Below are 12879 nucleotides of genomic sequence, written 5' to 3' on the forward strand. Positions count from 1 at the left end.
TTATTAAAATTGTTCAATAGCAATTTTTTCAAACCATTTTACATGATTTACATGAATTGGATGGGATATAAAAAAAAATGAACCACCGGATCTCCTGGCAACATTCAGAATCATAATTTGCAAGCTTTTCTGAGTTCAAAACTATTCACAGAATGCGGTCCCCTAATTTTGCATAAGTACGCAACTTTCCTTGGCGCCTGCTCTATATTTGTATTTAGTTATCATATCCATTCGACGCTGAGGTGAACTTATAATTTTATATCACGTTTACTTGTTTTGGACAGGTTTTAACTTTAGATGTAAACGAAAAAGAGACTCTACAACAAACTATATAAAACACTTATCACTCCATCAAAATGTATAAACAAACTGCTTATAGGTGTAACTTTCAATAAAGCATCTAAGTGTAAGCAAACGAAATTAACGAAATCACGAGGTCTTGACGTCATATTACCATAATAACTGAAGCACTCTGCATGCAAATAACTGTAGGTACATTGACACACATAATTAATGACTAGGTATATTATGCAATGTCTGTGTAAATAATGAAACGAAAAGGTGTTTTCATAATATCGCTAATATACTTCGCGGGGAGCTTATAAACAATCGCCTATTTTTAGCATATTGATTCGATGTCAGATTTCTTGCCTACGCAAATTTTTGGTTATATTTATCGCGAACGGATATCGTGTGGACAATTTACCATTTGTATTATGGGTTTATTCTGCTGCTAAAAATACTTCAACTCACCCGTTCTTTGTCTGCCACTTAAGTATATTGCTTATCCACACCTTATATGGGAACCGTTCTTGTGAAGCAAATGCCTATATATACTGCCTCTTTTCGAAAGCGTTTATTTATTGTATTTCTTCTAACAAAAAATACAGCATTACAGTAAACACCAATGCGCTGTAAAATTCAAATTATGTATAAACAAAAAGACTTATACATTAAAAAATAACTATGAATAGTTAGGGATTTTTGAACGTCGTCTTCGTCGCTACTCTAAAACGACGGAACACCACACCCTCCGGCCAGAAGTCGGAGCACAGGAACATCTGCTGGTGCTTGGCAGGCACTTGGAGTCTAAATGAGCTGTAATTGTTAGCCCTGTCGTGAATAAGCAAGGTACATAAACAATTATTTTAAGCTTTTTCGTACAATGTTGTCTTCTTACAAGCCACTTATACTTAGTTCTTGCTTTTACGGAAAAATCTGATAATTAATGTCGATGACCGGCAAGAAATTTGAATACCTAACCGGTTGGCAACGCATCTGCAATACCCCTGGTGTTGCAGATGTTAATGGGCGGTGGTGATCTCTCACCATCAGGAGACCCACTTGCTCGTTTGCCATCCAGTCGAATAAAAAATAATAATAATAATAATATAACCAGCGCTGGAAACTAAAGCCAGCATTTGCTGAGACCGGCACCCATTGTCAAGGTCTAGACCTATTTTAACCGACTTCAAAAAAGGAGGAGATTCTATGTTCCAATGTTTGTATTCTATTTTTTTTATGTATGTTCACCGATTACTCAGTCAATTGTGGACAGATTTTCAAAATTATTTTTTTATTAGTATAGAGTATTCTTCTGAGGTGGTCCCATTGTCACCAAGTCAAGATCTGATGATGGGATCCTAGGGAAATCGAGGGCAAACCTCAAATTTTATAGGCGATTTTGGCATTTTTAGCATTAAGATGAGCATTTCCATTCAGAAAGTATCATTTGGTAACCTGGACCTGATGAAGAAGGCCGTAGATGACCAATGGAACTCATCAAATCTAAGTAATGCTCGCTCGCCTATAAACGATCATGATTAATATATTTAGACTAAGAAGAAGCTTTAAGTTTGTGATTCTTTCGAACTGATCTGATGCTGAAGCCGGAAGGTAGGCAACGGAACTCTATTATAAAACAACGTAACTAAGTCGTGTTTGGGCTTAATGGAATCGTTGTAAGATGTACTTCGGCTAAGAATCACTAAAAAGTGAGTTTTTTTTAACAAAAAAGTACGACTCCAAAAAAACAAAAAAAAATAACAAAAAATGGAACCGACTACAAAACCCTTGTAAATATTTTTCTAGGTAGGTACGTACTAGTTCGAAGTCGGTGACTCAGCACGACCCAGCAGGAAGGATTGAAACCCATAGTATGTAGGTGAGGTAGACGACTATTGTTCCACTCCTGCTAGCTTGTGCTGAGGCGCCGACTTCGAGCTAGTACGTACCTAGAAAAATATTTTCAAGGGTTTTGTAGTCGGTTCCATTTTTGCTATTTTTTTGTTTTTTTTGGAGTCGGTTTTACTTTTTTGTTAAAATTTTTGTACCTAATTATAATATACGTATTTTGTATCCACTTGTTTATACTATGGCAATAAAGAGTTTTATTATTATGAATATTAAACAGGGTTTCCGATTAGTATCTGAAGTAAGCTAAGTCAGTAAGTAATTTAATAATAGGTATGGTAAAAAGTGACTAATGCTACTAAAAACTCTGATAACTTGGTATTCCGTTCGCATTAAATTTAGAGCATAAAAATTTGATATCCAGTCGGATGTAATAATGGTAGGGTTATATGTAGGTCATAAGGAATCGTATGTCATTCAAGTACCTATTGCGTAAGCAGAAGTTTAGTGGTTCTGGACCCACCCCTTGTCAGCAAAATTAAGTTTGCTAATTCTAACCCCTCAAATGCTTACATAAACAATGGTATCATTTCAAATCTGTCTAAGTTTTGTTGTTGTTATTGATGAGACGCTCTAGAAGAATAAGAAAATCCATACTAATATTATAAATGCGAAAGTGTGAGTTGTATGTTTGTGTGTTTGTCCGTCTTTCACGCCGTAACGGAGCGACGGATTTTGTCAAGTAGCAAGTGCAGATATGAAGTAATTAGCAAAATTAACGTGTAACCAGTCGTGTTGTGAAGTGACAAAATTAAATGCTAGTACGAAGTGCAAGACAAGTGGGTATGAATTAAAGTGATAAGAAGCTCGATCTATTTTTGCCGTCATGTTGATTCCCTGTTCCCGCACTTGCAGCATGCGTCCGATCTTAATGCAGTGTGAACGTTTCAAACAAATATGTCAACTGATAAGCGACATTTGTTACTTGACAAAATGTAAATTAGCCATAATTATGACTACGTCCTTCCAGATTCGTTAAGGAGCTGGAGGATGGTTACGTGCGGCATCGGCCGACGGCGCGGCTGCGGCAGTCCGCGTCGCTGGGGGCTTCGTGCTCCTACAACGAGATCATTCCGCCGCCGTTGCCGCCGCCCGTGCTGACGCAGGGCCGGCGGGTCGACACCTCGCTGAAGCGGCTGGAGAGGGCTCACGATGACCTGTTCCAGTTGTAGCGGGCGAGACAGCGCAGGTATACTACACACCAGTTGTTTGACGACCGGATCCTAGTGATCAATACTGATCGGAGCCTAGTGGTTAAGAGCGTTTATTCCTGCTGAGCTGGCAACGTTGCATTTTTGTTAGTTTTTCTCGATTATTCTATAAAAATTGAATGAAAATTAAAAATGTTTTCTGATAGAACACTTTTTAATATATAAGTTAATGTGTCTACTCCAATAATTATTCGTGATAGACTTTTATATTCCTTAAAAACGAATTAATGTTTATGACCGGTTTTTAAAGAAAATAAAAGTCTATAACGAATAATTATTTTAGTAGAAACATTAACTTATATATTAAGAAGTGTTGTATCGGACAACATTATTAATTTTCATTCAATTTTTATGGAATAATCGAGAAAAACTAACAAAAATGCAACGTTGCCAGCTCAGCAGGAATAAACGCTCTTAAGGTTGCGTTTCTTTCAAAATCTTTTTCATAAACCAATAGAAGCGCTTCATTTACCTATCCAAGGCGAGGTAAATGAAGCTTTTCTATTGGTTCATGAAAAACTGATTCCTCGCAAGCTCGGCTCAAACAGACCACGACACTTTGCACGACACATGCAGGGCTGCATTGTATTTTATATTATGTTGCTGGAAAATGACCAAAACAGAGATTTCCCATCCATCACATTGAACCTTATATTCGATGACATTTCAACGCCAAGAAGAACATTTTGACTTACTAATCTTTTGACAATCGTGACTAGGAATGATGTGAATGGCCCTATTTTCCTAAAAATACTCATTTTAAGGGGTATGCTCCGATAAGGATTCCATTATTTACAAACGCACATAATGGCCACTTCAACGAACGATGTGAAGTCACGGTGACATCACCATCTTCAATAACTTCACCGAACTTGTTAATCTACTTACACCTATGAGTCTCAGACGTCTGTATGTGTGTGTACGCCGTCTTATTTTTGATTTCCGTTAACTTTAAGAGAATATTCAACAGGTCAAGTGTCCTACTATTTAAAAGATATTCAAGAATTAAGATAATTGTGCGCAATAAAACAGTGAACAGGTTAATTTATGACTTCTTTTTATGTCTGTAGCTAAAGCGTTTTTAATTCGCACATATTTAGCAAAGTAGCGTTAAAAATTTAATAAGTTATTATAATTTATCTTATGTGTCACGTTAATGCTACTGGTGAAGTATGTAAAAAAGGTGCTCACTGAAAATCAGCACCACGGCTTGCCGTTGCATTATGCTGAGTGGGGACCTGTTTAGCGTCATGTATGTCTTTTATTTGTTCTATGTATGTTTTTATGGCGTTAAATAAATGTATTTTCTTTCTTTCTAAATTTTATAATTTCACTGCTAACAATACCTGTGAAGTTATTGTATATGTATATACGAAAATACAAAAAAAAACAGCAGAAGTTAACGGAAATCTAGAAAAACACGGTGTATAAAGTATATTTTATGCGTTTTCCAGATATGCGCGTTTGTAATGGCCGCGACGCCCACGTCGTCACCGCCGTGACGCCACGGGCGCCGCCGACCGCCGGCACATTGCGCGGTGAGCACGTGACTGTCACGTCAAGTGATATTAGCCTATAACTTACTGTAATCAAAATTATGATCTGTTACATAATACGTTTTGTTGTAAATATAACGGATTATAATATACGGGTTACGAGGACCTAGAGCGATATTTTGTGTGAACGAGCCTGCGTTTCCACTAGATTATGGTGGTTGCACGTTTGTGCGAGGATGTATTGCGAGGAATGTGTTCGTCATGGTCATGAACCAATAGAAACGCTTCATTTACCTATCCTCGCACGTGGCACACGGTAAATGAAGAGTTACTATCGGCACAGAATATATAATAGTACTAATGTACAGAATGGCCACGCTCCGCCCCGTACCGGTTCGAGTTACCCCACCCCTCTAGCGCAGATTGCAGGAAAACCGCAGGAAAGCAGTCGGGTGCGCAACGCGATGTATGTCGGCACTAAGTTCGGGAGCAATCATTTTACGAAATAGTAACGGTACCCTCCCTACTTCTTTTTTCTAAATAAATAATGATTTCTGAAATTATCGCGATTAATAACTACCTATTGAATAATTAGTTTCAATTTGTAGTCGTATATTATCTATTGTAATTGAAAATAATAATGCTTAAATACACAGACAGACACATTTTAAGTAGGTTTAAATAAATAGGTAAGATTAGCGATTACATTTATTTGCACATACCTAAGCCATAGCTACATTATAAGTACCTACCTTTAAATGTCATTGGTAGTACTTATAGTACTATAGGGTTTTGCGATAGTCAGCCCTGTGTATCTTACGCACACATTGACGCGTGTACAGACGTCGTCGTGCCTATGTTGATTCAAGAACGCGTATTTTGTACGGCGTGGCCGCCGTGTGCTATCGGTTCATGAAAAACACATTCATCGCAACATAATCCTCGCACATCTCTGCCGCGCCTTACCGCGTGCATCCATTTAGATGTAGCGGTATCCAGCAAAAGGAATGATATAGCGTTTAACGATTACGTCACCTAACGATCTGTTTGAACAGAGCCGTTTGTTGCCGTAAATTCCTTTTTGATGTAGGTTACCACATTTCTTGAGATTAAACCTATATGCTTATACCATACAAACCTACTTATTATCTACAAAATTAACATGCTCTACATATCCTTCATGCCAGAGGTGTATGCAGCTCTTGAATCATTGATGTAAACAAAATCATTACTTGAAATGTATATATAAATGTATACAGACTCGTTATCTTGGCTAATGTATAGTAATACCCTGTCAGACAATAATAAATCGAATCTATATTAATTATTTTAAGTTGACAGACGCCCACTTTCTTTATCGTCTGAAAGTGTTCGCAATATTTCTATCATTAATTGATCACGTAGTTAGATAACACTATCGTGCAGTGAAAGTATATGCGACGTGCAATTTACACGTGTGGCCGCTTTAAACTGGCTATTTAGCGAAATTGACGCCTTTAAATGCTTTTTAATGCTATAAAAACCAAAGGTAATCGAATAGTTTGTGTTCTATGTCAATGCCAAATGAGTTACTTACTACCCAGATTTATTTTTATTACAATACTTCTCTTAAACTGGAGCTAGACCTAAATATAATTGAATCACTTATTAAACGCCGGTATGTGCTCTAAGATGCCCTTAGACCATGATGGTCTCTTTTTATATGAAGCAGCTGTGGTAAAAGATATCATTTTGCACTAAAATAACAAAAGGCTTACGTTATTTATTTGGTTCTCCTATCCTAATCTATACTTTCTAATTATTAAATATATCATTACTGTGTAAAATAATGTAAGTGTTTATATTGTTAAATGGGTTTATTTGTCGCTGGCATTACTGTTGACATTTACTATTGTTACAATGTTACTTACACTGATATGCAGCTATATATAACTACCCGCTGAACACATATGTCAAAATAATACCTACGTATATTAATTTTGTAAGAACCAAAATTTTAGTACGCTTATCACAATGTGTTGATCAAAATTATCCTGCGTAAAACTATCCTTAGAATAAATCAATTTCCGTCAAAAATTATCATCATTCCAAAAAGCTAATGTAAACCAAACTTTTTACCGACAAATAAGGCGAAGCGCACAGCGTTAAATTGACGGACATGCATAATGCATGCAAGTTTAACGCCACATTCAAAACACTTCTGGCGTATAATAAACCATTGAGCGTACATAAATGTATCATTAACATTATATAGAAAAACAATTCGAATACTGGTGTGTTCGCTTTCCACGTAAGGTTTGGAATGCCGGTTGACCCTGAGATTATGTTAACTTAGCACATTATGAGATATACTATAGAATCGCACTACTAGCAGGTGTAGTATAAATAATAATACTATATATATATATATAACACCGTGTTTATCGATTGATTGCTGTTTCACTGAACCCGATTATCAATAATAGGTCAACACAAATACAATTAATAAAAATTCGAGATTGTTTAGTATATTATTTCTGTGTAATCACACAGAGAATTTCCGATAGTTGATCTCTATAAAGCACGTTGGATGATCATGAGCATGTGTAAAACACCTATTGTGGGAAACTAATGAAAAATGTTTAAATATTTGCACCTATTTCGTTGTATGTTGTGTATATCAAATATTTCCTTCCATTTTAATAATTGCCTGCATTAATAGTTTTTAGTCCAACAATAAGATTTATGGTGATTTAGGTACTATTTTGTGTACTAAAATGTTTACGATAAAAACATGTTATACAGACTTCCCTTTTATCTGTGTACACTTAGATTAAAATGTAGGTGTATAAATAAATAGCAATATAATAACATATGTTGTATGTAAAAAGGCACTAATGTTGGTGTGAGTGACGCTGTGTTATAAATGTTTAGTCAAAATGATTGTTTGGATGTTTGTATAACACACTTAGTAACTGACACGTTATTTTCCTTCGTACGACTAATGACTAAAAAGAAAAAGTCCAAAAGCAATATCCAATACCAAATATGCCTAATGATAAAATTCAACAACTCTAAAAATGAAAAACTATAAATATGACAACTATAAATATGAACAAATGAGAAAATTGCCTGGCCATGGTCATGCGATATTTTTATGGTTGGACACTGTTCATATATCTGTTAGGTAAATTTTTAGGTTGGTAATTTTTTAGTGCTTCGATATTTTTCGTTGTTACGTTAGTTATCTTTGTCATTTTCAAACACCCTACCAAATGATTTCTTATATTTGTATTTTTTCCTTATTATAGTAGAGTCATTATTACAGAATTATCCCTTTACATTATCGGCTTTCGGCAAAAGTCACAGAATGACTCTACCAGTATACACACTCTCATCTATGACTCTACCATGATAACCATCAGACACCAGTACCTGCCACATTACTGTCATATCAAATGGGGATTAATTTTCAAATATAAGCTCAGAAAGAATCAGTATTCTAAAAAACTTTTAAAATTCAATTATGAGTTTCCGCTCTGAGAACCTATTTTAAAGCTAGTAAGTATTATTTTGAATATATTTTTCTAACTCTACTATAATCATTGTTACGGTTTTAAATAAAGAAAATCAAATGATTCTAAAGTTAACAAGTCTTAAGTAGCAAGTCATGTAATTAGGCAAAAGTAGCAAAGCAAAATTATTGTATATATTACATTGACAAAAATATGTGTCTACTACCGCATCCCAAAAAAATCTGTAGTCACAAGTTAAAAATAATAAGTACCTCTTAAATATTAACCATATATCTTTTTCTTTACGCTTTGTTATATGTGTATAAATTGCGTTGAAGGATAAATATAAACGTCTGCGTGTTTAGTTTTGATTGGGATCATTACAGTTGACTGGTTGAGCAGCTATATGGCTCACTATCTCTTGTTTTCTTTAATTTAATAATCGCAGTATAAACCATCGGTAATATCATTGCATGAACCATTATTTTGTCACAATTACAACATACCAAAACTTTGACAATTAAGCTAATAACGCAGCTGAAATGTAATTAAAGTCTAACTACAAATTCATGCAACGATGTGTAATGGCAATGGCGCTTGTTGGGGGGGACAGCAGTGTCCAGGCGGATGATGCTCTACAAATAAATATTCATGCAACGATGTGTAATGGCAATGGCGCTTGTTGGGGGAGGACTTGTCCAGCAGTGGACATATAGGCTGATGATGATGACGATGATGATGATGATGATGTGTAACGTTATCGGCTATATATACATTTTGTGTCTTCAAAACACTGTAACTGAAGCAACAAACGACATTGTCCTGTTTGTTGCTTCAGGATATATGCATAATAGAACCATTACACAGTTCACTTCTCATGCTCGTAAAGTTCGTGTTTATGCTGGATCTAGGCGACATAAAAATACTTTTTTGCTTAAGTGCATAAAGTAAAATCGTCGACTAAGCAAAAGGCAATCAGGCGTTAACAGCCACAAGCAAAAGAGTTTCTATATATTAAAAAATATATATTTGTATATAACGCAAAATCAATAAAACTAAATATTTAATATTATATTAGCAAAGCAAGAAAAATAAAATGTATCTAGTAAGTGAGCAATGTTTCCACTGTTGTTATTTTATCTCGTCTCCTCTCAATCGAAGTGAAAAGCAGTTTAAAACTCGAGCATTAAACCCATTTTCCCCTTGACGTGTCTATCCACCCTCACCGTACCGGCTCGGGTGGCGATATGAACGTCTCGGGTAAAATGGCTCTTTTTATGCTCTTGTTGTACTACTATTGTCTCCAATAAGGAGGAGTTATTTTAATAAGAAGGCAGATTCAACCAATAGGTTTGGCCCTTTCTATAGGATTGTCTCATATCTGCCCAAACGTACGCTCCTGTAAAGCCTAGTTTAGACTTGCAAGAAAAATCGTGCAAGCTACACTACATTGCGAGGCCGTAAAGCCAACGAGTTTGTAGTGGTCAATCGAGCGCTGCAATGTAATGCAACTTGCACGATTTTTCTTGCAAGTCTAAACTCGGCTTACACATTACAAAGCTAGTCACAGTCCCTTAGGGCCTATGAAGGCCTTAGGGTGCACGAAGACTCATACTATTTTTCAATAGACGTCCACCCGCTTCGTGCACCCGCGACAGCTAGCGTAAGCCCTTATTATCACAGTTAATTATTCTAATATACGGGACAAGTACCCGAAAATCTATATAAACAATGTCATTGTTAGAACTTCCTAATCATCTGTTGTGTGTTTTGATGTGTGTGCAAAACTTAAGATTTCAGTGCCTTGTGATAGTAATATCACTATCAGCGTACTGTAGCGTGTAGCAGCTATATTTATATGTCATATCTTTAAATATAATGATTGTTGTGATGTGATTCGGTAGGTATATCCACTAGTCCCCATTGGTGTTTGTTCTGTCACGAATTTCAGTAGAAATCCAGTATAGCAGGCAAAAACAGTAAGTGGATATATCTACTTAGGATTCGTGTTCGTAAAAGTGTAAGAATATGTTAGTTTTTAATTATACGTACCGTCAAATGTAATAATATACAACGTATAGTATAGTATACATAACATAATAGTAAAAAGTTGTTAAAATCATATAAAACAAACTATCATTTGAGGTCGCGCAATAATAAGTTAATTGTTTTGTCCTTAGGTACCGCTGATACATATTCAGTTTGTATTTATTATATCTTTTGCATATAGGGCCAAATGAGTGACGACTTTATTGGCATGGTTTCAATCGTTTTAACGCCATGAACCAGACATGTCGTACAGTAGATCTTGTCTACTTGCATGCAAAGTTCACCGTCGTTACTCGCATAAAAATATTCGCATTGATTGACGTGGCGTTGAAAGGGTTTCAATCCAGATGGCTAAAAGTAAAAGTATGTAAAGTCCTCACATTTTAACGCTACATTATTTACAGTTTACAGCGCTTACATAAACAGTAATTCAAATAATATACAGATAGTCCACCCACTGCAGACGCCTTAAAAGGACAATTTCACTAGTGCAGCGATTTGCTGGAATGCGTTTTGTTTAGGAAATTAGTGATTTCGTAGATACCTACTGTTTGACGATGATTGGTACAGTCACCAGCACCAATATCTGACACAACAAGCGTGCATAAATATCTGATACGACTTTTTGCACGCTCCGCTGTGGTAGATATTAATGCTGGTGACTGTACTATAATGTTAACTGAAATGGTTTGAAATCTATTATTTAAACTTGGCATTAATTGAAAATTTCTACACATGCTAAGTTAATTTGGAGCGTATTTTGAAATGTGCACACTTCTTTTTAACGCTTGCTATCTTACCTTTTGCCGCGAACATAAAAATGTATGCGTCTCTTTCTAGCGAATTAGCGATTTAGCGGTGTGCGAGAGGAATAAAAGATTTATGTCAGCAACAAACAAGTGTGCTAGAGCATCTGAAACGTCTCCTGTAATGTACTGTTATTTTGCCATTTTTCTAATCTACTTTACTTCTACTTCTATATCCCTTTTTAGACAGTTCATTTTTCTCTTTAGTTAGAACGATAGCTCTTTCTAATAAGTTTTTCGAAATCATGTTGATAGAGGTAATGCACAATGAAGGCCTGTTTCAACTGTGATGCCATCTCTGTTTGTTTTGTCTGAATAACGTGAGACGGCATCACACTTATCCTTTATCACAAATAAAATTTATGAATGAGTGGTGATACAGGCCCCAACATGTTGTTAACATTATTTTAAGATCAAAATTTACTGTAAATGTTTGTATAAAAATGGATGTATTTATTGATAATTAACGAACAAGGTTAATATTAAGTTTTATTTGCCTGGTAATATTGTTTTAAGCTATTGTTTTGTATAATATTATCTGCTTATGTTTATTTATGCTAGTTGAGCTTTAAATAAAACATATTTTATTACACGTTTTATACGAGTTTTATTTGGAAAACAAAAAATGATTTTGTATTTTAGATACAATAAAACACAAAAATCAATTGTAAAAAATTTATTGTAAATAAAAATATATTGTATGTAGGTACTCAATTTAACGTAAAATATAATTCGTTTAGATATCTTAAATTAAACTACCTTAACACATCATTTAATTGATTTTATTTACATTCATTTACAAATATACATACGACACTAGTTTCAGCTTGGTTTCAGTTAGGTAAGGGTACAAATCAATTTATTCTTACTTTAGTTATAATTTCAAAAAACGCGGTCAGTTTACATACACGCTAGAAATAGGCAAGTCTGTTCTTTACTCTAATTCAGGAAAAGAGTATGAACGTGTCCAATATACATAATTATTTAAAGAAATTAATTTTACAACGTAATGTAAATGGGGCTCAACAGTTGTAAATCATTATTATTTATAGAAAAAAATACGAATTAAATGATTTTTAATAATTAGTAAAATACGAGACTGCTATTTTAATTTAAAATATGTTCTAGCTAAAGTATAAGGTCTCTTTGGTGAAAAGTAAAATAGCATATTATTATATCTAACAATTTATGTTGTCATTATCAATTTATAATAAAATTATAGAGAGAAATAATATTATAACTTGAGATTAAAAGATATACGTATAAGTAAGTGTTAGTTGTAAAATTACGCATTTGAGATAAATTTATCACATTCAATTTTAATAACTTAGCATCTATTGCACATTTTACAATTTGACTAGTTGTTACTTGTCCGCTTTAATGGTGCTCCCACACTGGCTGTTTTAAATGTTATATAAAGTTATTATAAAACACGATAACATTGTCTAATACCTTATAACTTCTGTTACAACTTGTTAGATGTCTTAAACGCTCCCACATTGGTATAAAAATGTTATATAACACCATATATTATATACCACCACATATCATATACAATTTTAAAAGTTATATAACATGATAACAATGTACTTATAACATTTGTTACAAAGCAAATAATAATAGTAATAAT

At 34.6% G+C, this 12879-nt stretch overlaps 1 protein-coding gene across 1 annotated transcript in view; it reads left to right on the forward strand.

Annotated features, from left to right (window-relative positions):
- The window catches only part of red (LysM peptidoglycan-binding domain-containing protein red), a 23549-nt gene extending 15009 nt beyond the window's left edge, over nt 1-8540 (forward strand). The window contains exons 3-4 of the mRNA XM_074094162.1: nt 3164-3382; nt 4859-8540. Coding sequence (XP_073950263.1) covers nt 3164-3365 — 202 coding nt within the window. The 3' untranslated portion in view covers nt 3366-3382; nt 4859-8540. The remainder of the gene's footprint in view (nt 1-3163; nt 3383-4858) is intronic.
- Nucleotides 8541-12879: the final 4339 nt, after the last annotated feature.

The sequence above is a fragment of the Choristoneura fumiferana genome, chromosome 11 (assembly GCF_025370935.1).
Source record: "Choristoneura fumiferana chromosome 11, NRCan_CFum_1, whole genome shotgun sequence".
In the NCBI taxonomy this organism is placed as follows: Eukaryota; Metazoa; Arthropoda; class Insecta; order Lepidoptera; family Tortricidae; genus Choristoneura; species Choristoneura fumiferana.